At 41.4% G+C, this 21,558-nt stretch overlaps 1 protein-coding gene across 2 annotated transcripts in view; it reads left to right on the top strand.

Moving 5' to 3' along the window:
* map3k15 (mitogen-activated protein kinase kinase kinase 15) overlaps positions 1 to 20,819 on the top strand; it is a 70,749-nt gene extending 49,930 nt beyond the window's left edge. For both annotated transcript variants that reach the window (XM_061238260.1, XM_061238259.1), the window contains 9 exons: positions 5,468 to 5,642; positions 8,151 to 8,325; positions 9,828 to 10,013; positions 11,573 to 11,678; positions 12,271 to 12,502; positions 14,433 to 14,545; positions 15,863 to 15,969; positions 17,989 to 18,065; positions 18,300 to 20,819. In XM_061238260.1, the coding sequence (XP_061094244.1) occupies positions 5,468 to 5,642; positions 8,151 to 8,325; positions 9,828 to 10,013; positions 11,573 to 11,678; positions 12,271 to 12,502; positions 14,433 to 14,545; positions 15,863 to 15,969; positions 17,989 to 18,065; positions 18,300 to 18,396 (1,268 nt within the window). In that variant the 3' untranslated portion in view covers positions 18,397 to 20,819. The remainder of the gene's footprint in view (positions 1 to 5,467; positions 5,643 to 8,150; positions 8,326 to 9,827; positions 10,014 to 11,572; positions 11,679 to 12,270; positions 12,503 to 14,432; positions 14,546 to 15,862; positions 15,970 to 17,988; positions 18,066 to 18,299) is intronic.
* Positions 20,820 to 21,558: the final 739 nt, after the last annotated feature.

Here is a 21,558-nt window from a genome sequence, read left to right as displayed (position 1 = left end):
ATACAGACATTTAAATAGGTATGAAAAAAAAAATGTTCCTAGTGCTATCTGAACATTTTTTAACTCACCCATTTTTGAGTTCAGTGATGGCTAGAGGGATGGCAACAGTAGAAACATCTAGAAGAGATGCATCATAAAATTACCAAATCAGATCAGATCTTAAATGCCATTTTTCAATTAAAAGATATTTTTCTTTTAGTGTAAGAGGAACAGTGAGACAAGTATCAGTCACGGGGAAAGGACATCATAGAGACTGGAGGGTGGAAAAATGGGAAGTCCAGATAAAAGGATTGATGGATGAAAGGAAAGCATTCCAACACAAAACATATTGATGAGTATCGTCCTAGGCCCTCCGAAGATTTGAACTGCCAACTGTCCTGTATGGGACGCCATGTGTCTCCTAGGGTGCGATTTTAGTGTACCAAACCACAGAGCACATCCATAACTTGGAACCCAGCATCTTTACAGAGCAGGACCCAGAACATACCTTTTTTTAGAAGGGGATGCCTGAGGCTTCTGCTTTGTCTCCGATTCCTCAGGGAGAACAGCAAGCTTATTGTTTGAATTTTCCAGCCTGAAAACCAATAAACATACATCCCATTCAGACAACATCTGCCTCTACCTTCCAATAAATATCAGCCCATTTAGCCCAGCAAGTAGAATGTAAACTAATCTATATCCCATGTCACTGATTGGCTAGTGCCCAATGTTTGTCAGTATACTATTTAAATGGTATTATGTGGGTAATAAACCCACGTGCTGTGTAGGTCATCTCTCTTTTGTGGTAAGCCAATATATGGACCTCAGTGAGTATATTAGTATATAAGATGGTATTATAGGTACATATTTTTTATGATTTGCTGTTGCTGTCTTAGGATAGCTGCAAGGAGAGGGAGTTTGGGACAGAGAGGTAGGGCAGGGTGACAGGAGGGGAAAAGTGCAAACCCTTTTTTTCACGATAAAAAGTGTTGTGTCGTTTAGTAAGCAGAATGTAGCATTTTGCACCTCATAATACCCATAACATCATTTAGTTTCCATGTGTCCTTTTGGAGTCTCCAAATGTCCTTTTTGGAAAACTGCCTAGACATGTGTAGATTTATTTGAACAGTGACTTGTGACTTGTGTTGTGACTTGACACCACAGCTACAATAATATGTATCCAGTCAAAAACAGAAAAAGCTTCTGTAACTTTGTTTCAGTCATATTTGGAATAAATCTGACTGTACTCAAAAGGGTACAAGGGTATTTTGGGTATGTCATTTTTAAGCTTGTGTCCAGAAAAGGGGCAATACATAAGGGGTTACATTATATATGGTAATAATTTCCAGTGAAGGTTTCATGCATAATAATAAGTTGCCTATTAATTAAGCCTCCCAGTGTAAAAACTAGGTGCTTTGAGAATCTTAAGCTGGTGGTGAGTACATGTTTGAAGTACAGTAGACAAAGAAGATCTGTGGTGATAGACTTTAATGGAGAGCAGATGAGGATGTTAGCGTTAACACTCATAAATTTAATTTAGTGTATTTTCAGGCTTTTCATATAAAATGGAAGTTTTTGTGAATATATACTCACTGAGCACTTTATTAGGAACAAATACTGGACAGGGCGTCCCTTTGCTCTCAAAACAGTCTCAATTCTTCATTGCATGGATTCCACAAGATGTTTAAAACATTCCTTTGAGATTCTGGTCCATGTGGACTTGATTGCATCACGCAATTTCTGCAGATTTGTCAGCTGAACATTCATTCTGCAAAACTCCTGTTCTGCCACATCCCAAAGGTGTTCTGTTGGATTCAGTTCCGGTGACTAGGAAGGCCACTGATGAACATTAAAGTAATTGTCATGTTCATGAAATCAGTTTGGTATTACTTTTGTTTTGTGACATGGTGCATTATCATGCTGGAAGTAGCAATTAGAAGATCGGTACATTGTAGCCATGAAGGGACTCACATGGTCAGTGACAATACTCAAATAAGCTGTTGCATTTAAGCAATGATTCATTGGTATTAATGTGCCCAAGTGCGCAAAGAAAACATTCCCCACAACATTACACCACTGCCACCAGCCTAGACTGTTGACACAAGGCAAGTTTGGTCCATGGTATCATGCTATTGGCGCCAAATTCTGACCATAATATCTGTATGTTTTAGCAGAAATTGAGATTCATGAGACGTTTTTCAAGTCTTGAACTGTCCAGTTTTGGTGAGCATATGCCCACTGAGGCCTCAGCTTTTTGTTTGTTCTTGGCTGACAGAAGTGAAACCCGACGTGGTCTTCTGCTGTTGTAGCCCATCTGCCTCAAGGTTTGACTTGTTTTGCAATCTGAGATGCTTTTCTGCTCAAAACAATTGTACAGAGTGGTTATCTGTGTTACCATAGCGTTTCTTTCAGCTCAAACCAGTCTGACCATTCTCCGTTGACCTCTCTCATCAACAAGGCATTTCTGTCCACTGACCTGCTGCTCACTGGAAATCACCAGGAGATCAGCAGTTACAGAAATACTCATACTAGCACCAACAATCATGCCATGGGCAAAATCATTGAGATCATATTTCCCCATTCTGATGTTATGTGAACATATCTACATGATTTTATGCATTGCGCTGCTGCCACACGATTGGCTGATTAGATAATCACATGAATAAGTAGGTGTGTATATATATATCCCTTTTTGAACATAGTCAAAAGACAGTTGACTTCTCAGCTGATCCTGATTAGTCAGGTGTATTCAAAAACCTGTAGAGTTCTGGAACAAAGTGTTCTGGATAGCTGAGACAAAGAACAGCTCATGATCCAAAGCATACCACCTCATCTGTCAAACATGGTGGAGGTAGTATTTTGGCTTGGGCATGCATGGCCGCCACTGGAACTGGCTCAGTTGTGTTCATTGATGATGTTACTGCTGATGGAAGCAGTAGGATGAATGCCGAAGTACACAAAACCATCTTGTCTACTCAGATCCAAGCAAATGCATCAAAACTTCAAAACTGATGCAGCAAGGAAATGATATAAAACATAAAGCCAAAGCAACCAAGGAGCTTTTTTTTGGGCCAAAAACTTGAATGTTCTTGACTGGCCAAGTCAATCATCTGACCTCAGTTCAATTGAACATGCAATTCACATACTGAAGACCAGACTGAAGGAAAATAGCCGCCAAAAGAAGCAGGAGCTGAAGATGGCTGCAGTGCAGGCCTGGCAGAGCATCACCAGGGAAGATATCCAGCATCTGGTGATGTCTATATGTCAACTTCAGGCAGCCATTAATTGCAAAGGATTTGCTACTAAATATTGATGATGATTAAGTTTGTGTTAATATGTACAATTACTTTTGGTCCCCTAAAATTGGGGGTGCAGTGTATACAAAAGGTTGTAATTCCTACATGGTTCACCCAATATGGATGTAAAAACTTTGCAAGTACATTTTCATAGTGTATGTGTGTGTGTACGTGCACGTGCACGCATATGTGTACCATCATCTCTGTATATGTGCAGGAAGAGCTATCATCTGTCTGTGTTTGTAATGTTTAGCTGTTTTTCTGGGTGTCGGTTAGTGCGCTTGCATGTATATGTGAGTACCGGTTTGTTGTCATTCACTCCGGAGTTTCCCATGTTACGTTGACCTTTTTTCATTTCTCCAGTCAGCATGGTTGCCATGGTTGCTGGAATTGTGGTGTTTTTGCTATGCTGAAGAGCCCAGGCAGCCAGCTGCACATTCCTGCACGCTCCCCACAGTGTTCTCTGTCTGTGACACTAACACAACAGGCCTGAAATATCACCAGGCCTCTGGAACAGAACCACTACTCACTGTGCCACCTTGAAGCTGGCCCAGCTAGGCCCACAACAACAGGCCTGCTACTGCTACTACAACAGGCCTGCTGTCATTTCACAGTGCAAAACAACAAAGCAGGCCCAAAACAACACTGTCCTGCACAATAACTGTCATTTCACAAAGCAGGATGCCAAGCCAGGCCCACAACAACACAGAACGTACATCACAGAAAAACTAAGTGGCAGAGAGCAGAACACAGTTTTGCCTGCCTGAGACATCATAGGGAAAAGGAGACTGATGCTTCTGTTGAATGTATCTGTAGACACCACAAACCTTTGTTCAGCCAAACCACAGGTCTACTCCTCAAAAAGCAATCAGTCTGTGTAACTATCTGAGCTTGTGGGTTAGATGAACATTATATTATAATAATAAATAATATAATAAGTATGTATAATAAACAACAACTTTAGTTGTAGACCACATTTCAGGAAACATGCAACTCACAGGTGCCTCACATTGGAATTGGAGTACATACAAAATCAAACAAGGGTGTGTTAATCTGAGAGCTAAGTTAGAGATGGACAAAGCTTCGCTTATTTTTTGCATTAAAAGATTTATGAGGTGGAACAGCTTACCTCAGGGTTCTCAGGGTAAAGGTATCTCTGATGTTTCAATTACCAGTAGTGATTGCTAGGTAATGGTCAGAACATTCTCATTATATATTTGTGATCTCATACCTAAAAGCTGTGGCCCTCAGTCCTGGTCCTTGAGAACTGCAGGGTGTGCTGGTTTTCACCTTAATATCAGCAACCAATTCAGACCCAAGAAACCAGGTGAGGGGAGGTAATTGTATAATTAACTGCTTAAATTGATCAATTAACTGCTGAGTAACAACAAAAAACAGCACAACCCGTAGCTCTCCAGGGCCAGGAGTGACCTAATGGATTACGTTAACTTGCTGAGTGTAAGTTCTGAAGTGCATCAGAAAGGATCAGACCTCAGACCTCCAGGACTGACCCCCCTGGCTGAGCTGATGGTTTACAGGGGATGCTACAGTAGTGTTAACGGTGACCTGTGTTCTTTCCATCTCTCCCCTGGCCATTCCAACTGGCCGTGGTGCTGCCGGGATGCTCTGTGTGACAGTATGGCAAGGTTTGTGCTCATCAGTACCCCTCCCCCATCTGCCATCATCCCGCTGCCTGCTCCTGTCCTGCTGTTTGCTGGTTGCCCAGCTACCAGCTTAGACAAGCTACCCGAACTAGCTGGTTGACCAGCTCATACCCAGCTTGACCAGTTTATGACAATTTTCTAGCTGGTCAAGCTGGCATAGCTGGAAACAATAGTGTAGCCTTTTCTCTCTCTTTCTCCTGCCCATTGTCTTTCTTCCACTTTATTTACTGTAGCTAACTTCAATATCTTCTTTCTCTCTGAGTAATTGTTTCCAGGCATTGGCTGTCTTCTGCATGTGAGTTGATTTTGAATACACCTCTCACCTCTGGCTTTCTTTGCTGAGGTGGAGGTTCATTGTCCTTATCCCTTTCTTTTCTGAAATCGGGCTCTGAGAGGATGTGCCCAAGTGCATTGTGGGTTATTTTTATCCTGATGTAAAATCCAGCTGTTTGGGCTCTACCTTTATCTGCCTGGATCCCAACGGCCAGGCCATGTGACGAGGAATCCTGTGTCCGTGTCCGTCTACAGACTACATCCGCAGCGTGTCACTCCCAGTGCAGCTGCAGGTGGAAGCCACAGGCAGTAGCAGCGAACACGGCTCCGTCTCACCCGACTGCGATGCTAAGCACGACGTCTTCTTCGACAAGAAGAAGCGCTCAGGGTCTGAGAACCTTATCAAACCACCTAGCGGCAACTTCCTCAGGTGAGTCTGCTCCTCCATCTGGAAAAAATTAAGAGACATTTTCAGTTTTTTGCAGAAAATGACAACTTTACAACTGTCTTTGTATCTGTGTTCAGATAAGATGGAAGTGGGTGTGGTTTTAACAGGCAATGGGCGTGGATTGTTCTACAGTCACATTTTAATAATGAGGTATAACAACAGACTTAGGTTTATGTAACCTGCAAAAGTAGATGGCTAACCTACGGCTAACTATTTTATGGTACCCTGGCAAATGAGCCCTTTCCCCCTGCAACAAGGGCCTGTCAGACAATGCAGCTCATAAATGTCCTTGCAAATATTAGATATGATATGAAATAACAGGATTCTAAATAATTAGACTGTTCATGCAGCAATACAAGCTTAGCTAAATACCAAAAGTTAGCCAAGTAGTACAGCACTATACTAACAATAAAACACTAATAATGTAGTATCACCATACCTCCTCCCGGTCAAACAAGCTCTGCTAAAAGGACAGTACTGGTATAGACCAGACCGGCAAGATGTCTCCACCAAGTATTGATCGATCCGGTGAGAATCTGTTGAAGTGATTTAACGTTAACGTCAGTTGGCATATTAAGAAAAGCAAGTTCATTTCAGTGAACTTTAGATTTTTTTTCATCATGATGGTCACTATATATATATATATGCTTCCGAATACGATTTTCTTTTCCTAATTCAGAAAAAATTCGGAAGGAACAAATATTCATATAAAAAGCATTCTTTCTGGTCTACCAAATATTGTTATTTGGATTCGGGAAGATCCTTATAATCATGTTAATCACCCATAAATATAAATAACATCTTGCCTTAGGAAAGGTTCAAGAATTTGATGGAGTAACCCCTATTCGTCTTCAAAAAATATTGGGGTGGTCTCCTTAATTTTTTCCAGAACTGTGTATCCCCTCATGTGAGTTTGCACTCCCTCTGGGGAGTCATTAACCACTAACGTGTAAACTGTTCTCTGTGAGGTGAGTCTACACCCTCACATGCATAGGGCCCAGAGAGCAGGTCGGCCATAGGGCATCCCTGGGCTGCTCAACCTGGGAGTCTGGGATATTTATGGAGTTCAAGTATTTACAAACCTATAATGCCGCACCCTGCCTCGGCATGGATCAGACCGGCTCTAAAAGCGGCATGGTAACAGTGTTTTAACAGGGAGCTGTAATGTCCCTGCTCTCTGATCTGGCTCTAATTTGATAATGCCTTTTACTGCAGGCCTCTTAGAAGACTGTCAGAGCCATACTGCTGAACTCATCAGCTCTGATTGTTTTATGACACTTGGTGACCCCACACACCTGACTATATCTCCACCCAGCCACCGGGAAACCTGTGCATGTGTCAACACTCCCTGCTGTCCTTTTCTGTATGTGTGCGTTTGTGTTTGTCAGTATGTGTGTGTGTGTGTGTGGCTTCTTTGCAGACAAGCATTTGCGGGTGGTGTATCTGCATCCGTGTTTCATGTGTGTGTATGTGCTATCTTTATGACTGTTTGTGTGGGTGTTGTCTATGTATGTGTGTGTTTGTTTGTTTGTGTTCATGTGTATGCTTATGTCAACATCTTTGTGTATGTGTATATGTTTATTTATGGTTACTCATGTGTGTATGTGTGTTTGTGGGTGTCTGTATGTGTGTGTGGTGTGTATTTATATGTATTTGCTCTTGTGTGCATGTGTGTGTCAAAGAGAAAGCTTGTGCATATGCCTGCTGGAATAACAAAGAGTAGCTGAGACACAATAACACATTGACACTGATCCTCAGATCTCTTCTTCTCATTGTCTCTTCTTATAGGCTTCTCAGATACATGCACCAATGTGTCAAAAATACAGAAGGCCTGGTTTGCTACATGGCAGCCCTCTATCTTAGTTTGACATGCATCTGCTCTGCCCAATTCAATCAAAGACCTGCAATGTGATGAAACCATTTAGAATGTTGTAGAAAGTTGTTGGTAGCAGTGTTGCTGGTGCTTGCCGTTGCAGGTGACTCAACTAGTCTGATCGCAGGTGGTGAGTTTTAGAATGTTGCAGCTCTTCTTTGGGATTAAGAGGTCTGGATATGTGCAGTCACTATATTGAACATTATTATTTATGCAAAATCAAAGCTTTGATGGTATGTGCTTTAAACCTCAAAACAGTATAACTCATATTATATGAGGGGTATTCTGGGACGTCACTGCGTACCTAGCTACAAGTGCTGCTATATGCATTTGGGGCAGCTTGTAGCATAGTGGCTAAGGTACATGACTGGGACCTGGGATGTTGGTGGTTCAAGGACCTTATCAGTAGTCACAATAAGGTATGCACAGCTGTTGGGCCCTTAAGCAAGGCCTTTAACCCTGTGTTGGTTCCCAGGCACCACTTAAGCAACAATGATGGGTCAAATGCATGAGAAAAATTCACTCAAAGGGTGTCAATAAAGTATATATCTCAATCTTAATTCTTCTCAGTAATTGAATAATTTGCAAGGTGGTGTGACCCCCCCCCCCCCCCACAGCGTACCAGATGAGGGCTCTGCTTCAGAGGACCGAAGTGCACCTCCTTCCCCGGAGGACCGGGACTCAGGCCTCTTCTTGCTGAAGAAAGACAGTGAGAGGCGGGCCATCCTGTACAAAGTCTTAAACGAGGACCAGGACAAGGTGATATCCAACCTCATGGAGAACCATATACAGGCAAGGCTTTCTACCCCTGTGTATTTGTTTGTCTCTTTCTTATCCTATATCTGCAGTGTGGGGTAAAGACCCATCATGTATTTATTTGTACTCCACAATGTGAGATTTGTAATAAATTTTATTTACATGTGGTAAAATATTTTAATAAAGGGCATTTTTTATACATTTTGGTTTCACCGTGCCACAGGTTTATACATAGTCCCCCCCATTTCAGGGCAGCATAATGTTTGGGACACAGCAATGTTATTTAAATGAAAGTAGTCATGTTTAGTCATGCAATGACTGCTCTGTGATTCATGGATATCACCAGTTGCTGGGTGTCTTCTCTGGTAATGTTCTGCCAGGCCTGTATTGTAGCCATCATTAGCCTGCTTTTTTCAGAGGCTGGTACCCTCTTCAGCATATGAAAGACATGCTCAGGACCATTTTCTAGCTTTGAAAAAATGTGACTCCTGAAGAGTGTTTCTGATCTGTGAGGTGTTTGGAGATTTTTCTTTATAATGGAGAGAATTATTCTGTCATAAGCTGTGGAGGACTTCCTTGGGCTGCCAGTGCTCTTTTTCTTCATAATTATGTTACAAATAATTGATTTTGGTAAGCCTGAGGTTTGGCCGATGTCACTCACAGTTTCAGTCTTGTTTCTCAGTCTCATAATTGCTTCTTTGGCTTTCATTGGCACAACTTTAGTCCTCATGTTGAAAAGCAGCAATAATAGTTTCAAAGGTTCAGAGTTCACTTCTGCATACCACTGTTGTATTGCATGGTTATTTGCGTTACTGTCACCTTCCTGTCAGCTTCGACCAGTCTGGCCCTTCTCCTTTGACCTCTCTCAGTGTTTTTGCCCACAGAACCACTGCTCACTGTATGTTTTTTCTTTTTCACACCATTCTCTGCAAACTCAGCGTGAAAATCCGAGGAGATCAGCAGTTTCTGGGATGCTCAAACCACAATGTCTGGCACCAACAATCATTCCACGATCAAAGTCACTTAGGTCACATTTCTTCCCCATTCTGATATTTCGTGTGAACAACAACTGAATCTCTTGACCACATCGGCATGTTTTTATGCATTTAGTTCCTGCCACATGATTGGCTGATTAAATATTTCCATTAAAAGCTGGTGCACAGGTTTTCCTAATAAATTGCTCACTGAGTGTATGTATAAACACTGCTGTAATTTCCACATGGTGAAACCTAAATGTATAAAAGTAGCCTTTTTAATAATATGTGAAAAATGCACTTTAACCACATGTTAATTGTGTGATTCTAAATAGAAAATTCTGGCTCAAGGTTATGTATTTATTTAGTATTTTTCACAATACAGTTCATAGTATACCCTGGTCTAAACCCCCACAGACCAAAGGTGACAGTGGCAATAAATTGTCCCAGTGCATATGCAGTGTGTGTGTGTGTGTGTGTGCATATGTGTGTATGCATGTGTGTGTGTATGCACATGCTTGTGTGTGAGAGTGTGTCTGTTCATAATGGCCTCTGTGCACACAGGGTGGTGAGGAGTTAAAACTCTCGGTAGACCACATCAAGCAGATAATCTGCATCCTGCGTGACTTCATCCGTTCCCCTGAACGACGTGTCATGGCAACCACCATCTCAAAGCTGAAGCTGGACCTGGACTTTGACAGCACCTCCATCAACCAGATCCAGCTGGTCCTATTTGGATTCCAAGATTCAGTGAGCATATTGTGCACATGGGTGTTGTGAAGAATGTCAGGGTAGAACAGTGGTGGTTCACAACCTCGGTCCTGGGGCCCCCCTTTGTATGTTGGTTTTCATTCCAAACACAATTGCCATCCCAGAACTCTTTAACAAGCTATTAATTTTTCATTTTGTGCTATTGATGTTTTGAGGGATTATTTACCCTCTTAAACCATGTTATGTCAGAAATAGCCATGCATGCCATGAGAATTTCCCATGTTCAGATGACATGTGATAGGACACTGTGGCAGTTTGCATTTGAACCGTTCATGGTTTCAATTGCCATGGTTTGCCTGCCCCTGATAAGCAACCACATTTTAATAAGGTCAAGGTCAAATCACAGAGAGAAGAGATCATAGACAAACTGATAATAATTACATTTAATTTTGTAATTAGTTATACATGTTCTTGGTGTGGCGGCACGGATGGTGCAGTGGGTAGCACTGCCGCCTCACAGCAAGGAGGTCCTGGGGTTCGAATCCCTGTCGGCCGGGGCCTCTCTGTGCGGAGTTTACATGTTTTCCCCGTGTCTGCGTGGGTTTCCTCTGGGTACTCCGGTTTCCTCCCGCAGTCCAAAGACATGCAGGTTAGGCTGATTGGAGAGTCTAAATTGCCCGTAGGTATGAGTGTATGAGTGTGTGAGTGAATGGTGTGTGTGCCCTGCGATGGACTGGCGACCTGTCCAGGGTGTATTCCTGCCTTTCACCCAATGTATGCTGCGACCCCTGCGACCCTGTTGAGGATAAGCGGGTTAGGATAATGAATGAATGAATTAATGTTCTTGGTGCCCGTTTTAATTCATTCACACTCCACAAAAGCCAATACGTGATTTGTGTCAACAGACATAACTCCACCACAATGAAGTAAATGATTAACTGAACTAAATCATAACTTAACTAAATCATTGGGCTAAATGACCATTTGATTCTGGCTTGATATAGAGAATCTTCCCCTTGATGGTGGACTGAAATACACGCGAGTACGCCATTTCTTCAGGCTGTTGTCATTTGATATCTTTGTGGGTCTTTGAGACCTTTGAAGAGCTTGCACACCACTCCCTCATCTCATACTGGCAATTCTTCCTCTAACGGGTTCCAATGTTTTGCTTGGAGAAAGAATTTCCCTCTGTCAACCTTTTTACATGAGGTGTTCAATTACAAATATGTTTGCTTTTGCATTTGTGCATTGAATGAAATGATTAAAGAACTGCAACTGACAATTTGTGAACAAAACATTAATACTCAGCAAAACACACTGAAGTGAATGCTGTATGTGAAGGGATGGCATTTGTGTTTTGCAGTACAGTGCTTTGGATGTGCCATTGCTGTTGCCCAGACCATTTTTGTTTGGTGAATCATGACATGCACCAGAAGTGAAATAGTATCCAAACACTCCATAAAGTGAGCTAGCCATTTGATTTGATTGTTCAGTGAATCGGCAGGACTGATGAGTAAGTGAATCTGATGGATAATGAATAGGTGATCCAGCAGGATTGATGATCCATGCAGATTTGTGACTCAGCTCTGTCTCTGCAGGTGAACAAGGTCCTGAGAAACCACCACATTAAACCCCACTGGATGTTCGCCATGGACAACATCATCCGTCGGGCAGTGCAGGCTGCCGTCACCATCCTGATCCCAGGTACAGACCATATCAGAGACAGACAGAGGGAGATGCAGGAAGAGCCAGAAAGAAGAGAGAAAGTGGTGTGCATGTGAAATTCTCAACCAGGGTCAGTGTGTGTGTGGGTGAGTGTGTCTGACACTCTCAAACAGTGTCAATGCATGTGTGTGTGTGTGTGTGTGTGTGTGTGCGGCTTGATGTGCATATGTGTGAGATGCAGACACTGTTTCCAGTCAGCCTGCTTGTCACACTGTGCACTACTGACTCAGCATTGAGGAATGGGAATAATCTCACACCCTCTTCTGCTCAGTGGAGCATCTGCCAGCTGATCTCTGCTATACAACCCTGCTATCTTGGTCTCCTTTGTCAATTCCTTTTGCTCTTGCTCTCTCAACTTCACAGTCAGAACCCCCTCATGTGGACATCCTGAGCATTGCTCGTATTACCCACACTTAAATCCAGGGTCGCTCCTCTGCATCTGAGCCATTATCCAGGAATGTCCATTTGCATTCACTCTTCCATTAGCTTTCGATTGGATGCAATTTGTCTCCAAGACTACACCCGTTTATTGTAGTGGCACATGACTACAATAAATCACCCTCCCTGGCAGAGTTGCAGACTCATTTCGGCCCGGCGTCGGAGAGCGAGGGAGCGGACAAGGACGCAGATGAGGTGGACGAGGAGGAGGGGGCGGAGTTTGGGGCAACAGAGCCTGTCGTGCCGGAGGACCCTGGGCTGACGTCGGGCGTCAGCACCCTGAGTTCCGTGCTGTCCCAGGAGTCTCAGCGTCAGCACCATCCATTGGGGGCACAGCTGGGGCGGCTCAAACAGGAGACTAGCCGGTACAAGCGCCCACCTGTTCAGAGTGACCTCTTTGGTCTTTTTAATTAATCCCTCCCGCGCTCTCTATCTCCTGCTCTCTCCCTCTCTCTCACTGTTTTCAGTCTGTATCTAAATATGTTTCTATATACAGTGCAGTCTATAATGATTTGGGCAGTGATTTAATTTTTGTATTTTGACTCCGTGCTCCACAATATTAGATTTGTAATCAAACAATGTAATATAACAATCAATGTGCATATTTTTATTAAAGAGTATTTTTATACATTTTGGTTTCACCCTGTAGAAATTACAGCACTTTCTACACATAGTCCCCCCCATTTCAGGGCGCATTAATAGGGGGACAAATGGCTTCACAGGTGTTTCTGATTAGTCAAGTGTGTTTAATAACTTCCTTAGTGCAGGTGTAAGAGAGCTCTCAGTATCTAGTCTTGATTCCACGCTTTTGATGACCTTTGGAGTCTGTCATTGCCATTTTCAACATGAGTATGAGCGTTGTGACTGAGAAAGTCAAGGAAGCCATTATGAGGCCAAAAAATAGGCTTACCAAAATAAACTGTATGTGACTGAGTGTAAACTGTCCGACAGATCAGAAACACGCTTCAGGAAAAAGGCGTAGATGTGTCACTGACCACTGTCCTTCACAAACACAACTACAGAGGCTACACTGCAAGATGCAAACCACTAGTTAGCCACATAAACAGCATGGCCAGTTTGTAGTTTGCTAAGTACATAAAAGAGCCTGCAAAGTTCTGGGAAAAGGTATTGTTGACTGATGAGACCAGAGCAAAGTGGCGGGTGCAGTCAAACGGAACCAAAGCATCCCCCCCCCCTACTCATGGTGGTGGAGGTAGTAGGCATATATGGCTACCACAGGTTCTTGCTCACTTCTCTTTTTTGAAGATTTAAAAATATTTTTAACTGTTGATAGCAGCAGCAGAATTAATTCTGAAGTGCAAAAGTATCAACCAAATACCTCAAAACTCATAAACACTAGAGGGCAGAACCAAAGCCATCTGACTTTTAAATGCAAATTACTCCAACACTGTAAATGTGAAACACACCTCCTTCCACAACTTTTCTTAAATAGTTGGGCTTAAAAGAACTGCATTTGTGAAATTCAAAAAAATCTACTCCGGAAAGAAATACAGGCAGTTCCATTTTCTTCACCGAAATTCAACACCAGCCAACAGACAAGCAGGTACTGGGACCAAGGTGTGAATGTGTTGCTGTTTTCCAAGCACGCTATTAAGCAACTGAATGACCAATGCTTTGATACAAATTCCTCAATCAAAAGCTATCAAAAGTAATTTTACACATGCAATTAATTTTTTTTAATTAATTGCAATGGTTTGATGAAGATGAAGAAGTCCGTAGATGGGGTTGAATAATTGTGAGCGTTGTAATTATAGAAATGATAGTTTTGATGATAGATAGATTTAATGATCGATTTAGCTCCACGGAGAAGGCCTCTAACATATATTTGTTTTTTCCCTGAATCTAAGATGTTGAATACACTGTAAATAGACTACACTCTGGTGATACATAAAGACAATTGCATGAAATGCAGCAGTTTTGTGTGTGGTCCCTGCTTGCACAAAATACAAAAAGAAATCCTGTGGAATGTATGAATCACTGGTGTGAGAGTGTGTGTAATTGTGGGAGCACGGGAAGGGATGCGTGTATCAGGTTCGTAGAACACCAGACCCAGATGCGAGACCAAGGTGTTACTTTTCGTTAAGAGTCTTTACTTAAATAAAAGGCAGGTCAGAGAGGCGGAGGTTGATAGCCAGCAAACAGCATCAGCAGGGATAAGGAAGTTTGTAGTTAATAGTCCAGGCGATGGGTCAAATCTCCAGCAAACAGGTACAATACGGATAATCTAATATTTTGCCTCAAACTGTCCATAAACTTTCATATTTTTTGTGTCAGGCTGCTGGAAGAGCTTGTGCAGAAAGAGAAGGAGTACCAGCAAGTGCTGCGGCAGACCCTCCAGCAGAGGGCGCATGATCTGGACCTTGTTAGAATCAAGAGCCGACCGACTGGTACGGCAGACAAGCAGCGCACACAAACATACACACACAAACAACGAACACAGGCATGATGAATACACACGCTATCACACACATAAAAAAATACACATATACAAACAAACACAGCCTCACATGAACATACACACACAGACATAACACACATGAACATTCTCACATACAAGAAATAAAGCACACTTTTTTAATGAAAAAGTTAAAAAACACCCAAGTCATCCCTATGAAAATTTTACTGCTCTCATAAGCGTAATAACTGGTTGCACCACCTTTCACAATAATAATTGAAACCATATGCTTTCTATAATTTGATATCAGTCTTTCACATTGCTGATTTTAGCTCGCTCTTCTTTGCAGAACAAACTTAATTCAGAGAAATTGGTTTTCACTGCTTGTTTCAGGTCCTGCCTATTCTTTCTTGCTTTTCGATGTGAGAAGTCCTCATTTTGAATAGGGTGCTTAACCAGTCACATTCTAAAGACTTGCATCTGAGATTGCACAGCCTCTCCCCTGGGCCCAGAATTTCAAAACTTTTGGGTAGGATTTCAGTAATCGGATAGGATTAAATCTTAGAATTTAGTATTTCAAAACTAATTTTGTGATCCTGATCTTAAAAATTGGGATCAGGATTTTGTAATCCAATCCTGCCTAGAATCTAGATAAAATGTTGGTTTGGGTATTTCAATATTCTAAAGTGGAGATTGGGATAGATTTGATACTGGAAATCGGGATAATATTGATCCCACTGAAATTGTGGATTCAGGCTGGATTCAATATTGATGTAGGGACATGTGGGACACATGACACATCTTCAATAAATTGTTTTATCCAGCGATTGTACTTTAATTAGCACAAACCCCTTCCAAAACAATATCCATTCTAAATTCCATTCTAAACACAAAAAGTGGTCTAAAGATAGAAAAAAATATTTGTATTCATGTTTTTCCGTGGTATATGTGCCAATTCTTTCTAGGGAGTGAGCTGATTCCAAAATGCACTTTATGTTATTTCTCTGGAATCATTTGTCATTTAGCGCATTTGTCAATAACATTTAGACTCTCTCTCCATAAGCAGGCAGGTGGCAAAGAGACAAAATTGCAATAAGCTACATCAATATAGCAACGTGCTGCTCACCCTTGACTGACCCAAGCAGTGGCTCTCCTCCCACTTTGGTGCATGGCATGAAATTACCAAATAGCACAGCTGCGTAAAAATCCATGACAAAAATATCAGAGCTACTGGAAAATAGAGCCCCTATTGTTTGAAGGGGGGTTTTTTGTTTGTTTTTTTGAGTGTGTCTCTCCTACTGTCCCGTAGAAATGATTCCGCCTGCCATATTTCACATCCCAGCTGACATGGAACCTGATAAGGAGCTTGCTGATTGGCTGAAGGAGCAGGGCGCAGACTCAGACACCATAGAGAAGGTGAGAACATGCAGGGCAGCCTAAGATTGCTGAGATCAAGGCAGAGTGGAGGACTGGATCTCTGGTTTTCACTCCATGGGTGTATCACAATTTAATTTCTGTAGCAGTGACAATTGGCTTTAAAGGACTTGTTGCAGCATAATGGCCCTTATGTTAATGAACTTAACAAATTAAACTTAAAGTATGAAAGAAACATACAATATATAGAGTCCCCTGTAAAGGTATTGGAACAGCAATTCCTTTGTTTTTGCTATATACTGAAGACAATTGAGTCTTGAAAAGATGACAAGATCCAAATTGAAACTTTTATTTCCTGGTTTTTTATCTAGATTTGTTAAACAACTTAGAACATATCACCTCTTGTATGAGATCATTTTTAGGTGAGCAGAAATATTGGACTGACAGGTGTTTCTTGTTGTCCAGATGTGTCCTGCTAAATTGATTGGTTAAACAATAAATTGTCCTGAATGTTTACTCTTGGTTTTAACCTTGGGTTTTGCCTGTGAAGACTGCATTTGTATTAGAAAAGATTAGCCAACATGAAGAACAGAGAGCTGTTTTGGGGTGAAAAGCAAGCCATTTTGAAGCTTAGAAAAAAGGGGAAATTGCACAAGCATTGGGTATAGCTTATACAACAAATTGGAATATCCTGAAAATTAAAGAAACTGCAGGTGTACAGAGCAACAGACATCGAACAGGTAGACAAAGGAAAACAACAGCAGTTGATGACAAAAACATTGTGAGAGCTGTGAGGAAACATCAGTCAGTGACATATCTCAAAACAATCTCCACAGGGCAGGGGTGAAGGTATCTCAATCAACCATTCAAAAGAGACCTAGCAATATAGAGGCTATACCACAAGATGCAAACCACTCATCAGTAGTAAGAATTGAAAGGCAAGATTACAATTTGCAAAGTACAGAGATGAGCCACAAAAGTTCTGGAACAAAGTTTTATGGACTGATGAGACCAAGATTAACCTCTACCAAAGTGATGGAAAGGCCAAAGTGTGGAGAAAGAAGGGATCTGCTCATGATCCAAAACATACAAGCTCATCTGTGAAGCACGGTGGAGAAAGTGTCATGGCTTTGGCCTGCATGGCTGCTACGGAGAAATACTTTGCTGTTTCATACTTTTGGAGCGGACTGTAGTTATGTTCAGTTCTTTTTGGGTAATGACCATAGACCAGCTCATTGAGTGCATGCTCTAGCAATCTAGCAGTTTGGCTGGAGAGATATTAAATGTATTATGGAAAAATTACTTTGGGTGCAGATCTGGCATCAGATTTCACAATCCCCATTCAAGCTTTAACCATTGTAACCTACAATATAATGCTAAGCTCACCCTGAACATCATTATTTGTGAAGTGACAGGTATTGCACAGAACAAAGTTAAGAATATTTCTAGTTTTCTGTATCTTTATAGTTTTCATTTCTATAACCATCTCTATCTTCTATCAACATCCACAGTTATTGATCCCCACCTGAAAGTCTTAATGAACTTCATCATACAATTGCAATGAATTAATTATTGGTGTGTATGTGCAAAATTCCATCATTGGCAGCCATTTTAAAATAGTTCTGGAGGTAAGAGCGTTTTTACTGTAACACCTCAACCTCTGACACCTAATGTTGTGCAACAATATAATAGATGACTGTTTTTTTGACTGCCCACCCATCTGGCAATTTGTTTTTAAACTTTGTAGTGATTAAGCATAGTCATATTGTTTGTACATTTTTTTTTTCTGCCAAACCACGGCTTTGCAGCTATGTTCCAATTAGGTTCAGAACATACATATTTGTTTTCCACAGGATTTTGTTAAGACCAGACAAAATTGGAGAATGTTCTGGTTTTTGGTATTTTAAAATACTAAAAACCTTTTAAATGTTGATGGCTCTATAAGCAAGGCAGTGAGTCTATTGTGCAGTGTAGTGAAAACTGTGCTTGTGGTAGTGAGTGCAGTGAACCTGTCTGTAAAACTGTGAATGTGAGTGTGTCCATGCTTTCCTTCCCCCTTAGTTTGTGATGGAGGACTACACTCTGAACGACATTCTCAATGATGTCACCAAAGAGGACCTAAGATACCTGAGACTACGGTAAAATTATGTCACAAGCCCTCCGATCTGTGTAATCAGGGTGATTTAGATGTTACTGATCATCAGCTTTGTGTTAAACACAGCTTTATTTATTATTATTATATTACAGATGTCATTCATTGTTGATTGTGTGTCTTATCAGGATGATATTGTTTGCTTGTGGTGTAACTGTTTGAGTGCATTCCTTGGGTGATACTGATTGATTTATTCTATGGTTTCATTGTGTGAGCGTAGGGGTGGGACCCTCTGTCGGATTTGGAGGGCGATTCAGAAACACAGAGGTCGGGAGCAGAGGAGACAGCAGAAGAGTGGAGAGAAAATGGAAGGCTGACGGGACTCTTGTTTGTGACACTTGACTCCCACAGCAGAATGGAGACACGTGCACATACTCACAAGTGCATGCAGAACTTACATTATGATGCTCTCATTGGGTAGAGTGCTCATATTGCCTTGTATTTGATGTGCTCTCTGCTTTCTCTCCCCCTGATTGTTCAGAGATGTTTTTTTCTCTTTGTTATTTGTCAGCTGAACCCCCTCATAAACATATTAATCTATGGTTATGCTTCCATTAAAATGTCAAACTGAGTTTGTCTTGGAGTACTAAAACCCATTCCTTCTCATTCCCTCCTTTTTTAACATTTCCCGGGGAACTGTGTAGATTCTAGTGAGCCCCAAACTATCAAGTAGAGCTTGAATTTACTATTCACAAAAAAAAAAAAAAAGGAAGCAGTCCAAGTGTGGGGTAGGCTTTGTGGCAATTGTCAGTCATTTCATCACCCTTCATGCACATTGAGGTAAGATATCATATTTGTCTGAACTGTCAATTTACTCAATGTTAAGGGAAAGCATTTTGTACTTGTTTTTACTATAATCTGTGTGCATTTTATTTTTTTAGCTGTTCTGAATGCTCAATGTGGTTCTCTGCTTTGCTTTCTTTAGGTTTATGAAATTAACGTGCTGGTTATACTGTACATACACTCAGCGAGCACTTTGTTGGGTATTTATTGGACTTATGTTTTAGACTTATTAAGTCTTCTGCTGCTGTAGCCTATCCACTTAGAGGTTTGACACGTTGTGTGTTCAGAGATGCTCTACTGCATACCACTGTTGTAATATGTGGTTATTTGCATTACTGTCATCTTCCTGTCATCTTTGACCAGTCAGGCTCTCTGAGCTCTCTAATTAACAATGTGTTTTACCTGTGGAACTGCTTCTCACTGGATGTTTTTTTAGTTTTTTTCACACCACTCTCTACAAACTCTAGAGACTGTTGTGTGTGAAAATCCCAGGAAATCAGCAGTTTCTGAGATACTCAATCCACCCTGTCTGGCACCAACAATCATTCCACGGCCAAAGTCACTTAGATCACATTTCTTCTTCATTCTGACATTTGGTCTGGAAACAGCTGAACCTCTTGACCACCTGCATGCTTTTATGGATATAGTTGCTGCCACATGATTGGCTGATGAGCATTAACAAGCTGGTGTACAGGTCTACCTAATAAAGTGATCACTGAGTGTATAAACATACAGCAGCTCAATAGAAATCTGCATCCAAACCTCATGTTCAACCATTGTGTATATTATGGTAACCACTGCTCCACACTGCTGCTCTGACTACTGACCTACACTGCTGCTCTGATGACCACTTGTGAAAGACAGAGTTGGCTGTGAACTGTGCTCAGAGATTATTAGTTTCCAGACATGGGGGCCATTAACAGGGTAAGACTGAGGTGAAGAGTTATCTACATATTCAAACTTTACCAACTGGAATTCAACCACTATTTGAATCAGCAATTATTCCTGTGCTTGTCTGTCTGGTATGTAAGTGGATGAACCCTTCTTCTGTTTGTGTTTGTGGGGTATGGGACTATGTGAACCCCTTTCATGCATTTTGGGGGGATATATTCAAGACAATGTACATCCCACTGAATCCAAAGGAGCTTGAGGAGATGTTCAAGGAGACTGAGGTGGCAAATAAGTAAAATGATGAAGGAAATTCTTATGATACTTTCTGCACTTTACTCTCCAGCTTGGCAAGTCTGTTTCTATTGTATCAGATGGAAAGCTAGGAACACACCGTGTGCATAACAGTGTTGAACACACTGGTACCAAAGTTTTACATGTTTGTTATGTTTGGGGTAACGGATAAGGGGGAGGTAGTCAGGTAATGTTACTACAGTGACAGGTCTAACAAAGTTTAATTTCAATGTCTGCCCTTCTTACAGGGTTTTTTAAAGGGCTATAGGTACTGATAACATGCTGATGTTCTCTCAATCAGTTTTTTTAAATCACTGCCCTTCCAGGCATGTACAGTAGTTGTTGCCAGGATGTGTCTGCTGGGACACGCTGGTCACTAGAGGAAGACAACAGTGGATGGGAGCTGGACATAACACTGGTTCTGTGTTTTCTTATGTGTGTGCCTGCATGTCCCTCATATCTTATATTTTTTCTACCAGTCAGCTTGCCTGTGCAACTGTCTCCATAGATTAAGACCTCCTGATGCACTTCAGTATTCCCTTGTGGTGTGATAAGGCCATTTTCTTCTTTTACACTACCGGGTCAGTTCTGTGTACAGTGAATGAATTGGCTTCTATTTAGATCATGCACTGTCTGTCTCCCAACTAGCATCTGAAGGAGTACAAGGCTATTAGAAAACCAATGTTATTAGGACACACCCTTCTCTCTTCCTGTTGTGCTTGACATATTGCACTTGTTATTAGTTGTAGTAATAAAATATGTGAGAAACATTAAACAGTGTTATTCTTTGTTACTGGTTTTATACCTACTGGTTTACTGTGACTTTTTAAACAATAAAATCAACCATAATTGTCCTAATCGTAATCTCTTTACATTCTGCCTCAGTCTCTCGCAGCCTCTTCCTCTCCAAGTATACGCACATGCACACATATACTTGCCAATGTTATATTATGAGGACATGTCAGGGTAGGAAAAGGACCACCCTTTCTTAAGGTCCTACAGGTAGTATGAAAAATAACAGGCCAGAACAGGCCATTCAGCCCAACAATGCTCACCATTTTCCTACCACTTGCTTAATTTACCTAAAAAGTAGATAGTTTCTATCACCATATGAAGCCTGGTCATGACCTGGCAAGCTATTCCACACAGTGACCAATCAGTGAAAAAATACTTACTTATGTCTGGAATTCACCATTAGCTAATTTCCATTTATGCCCCCTCATTCTACTAACAGAAATCAACCTGAAGAATCTCCTGTAATTGACTTTGCAGCTTTCACATTCGTAAAAGGGATTAACAATCAAATCATCCTTAAATCTGTGAAGTGGGCAGAGAAGGCAAAAACTGGTGTTTCTTTGTAGAATGCAATGTGATTCTTTTTACTCTCATTCACATTCGATTTGTTCAGTCAAAAGAACGACTCAGTTCACTTGATTCAGTAATGCCAGAACACATATGAACCGCTGAGACCTCATCGAGTAGGCTTGCAAACTGTTAGCAGGTAATGTGTTTGC

Source organism: Conger conger, chromosome 4, assembly GCF_963514075.1.
Source record: "Conger conger chromosome 4, fConCon1.1, whole genome shotgun sequence".
Lineage (NCBI taxonomy): Eukaryota > Metazoa > Chordata > Actinopteri > Anguilliformes > Congridae > Conger > Conger conger.
This window is presented reverse-complemented; position numbering and strand designations above follow the sequence as displayed.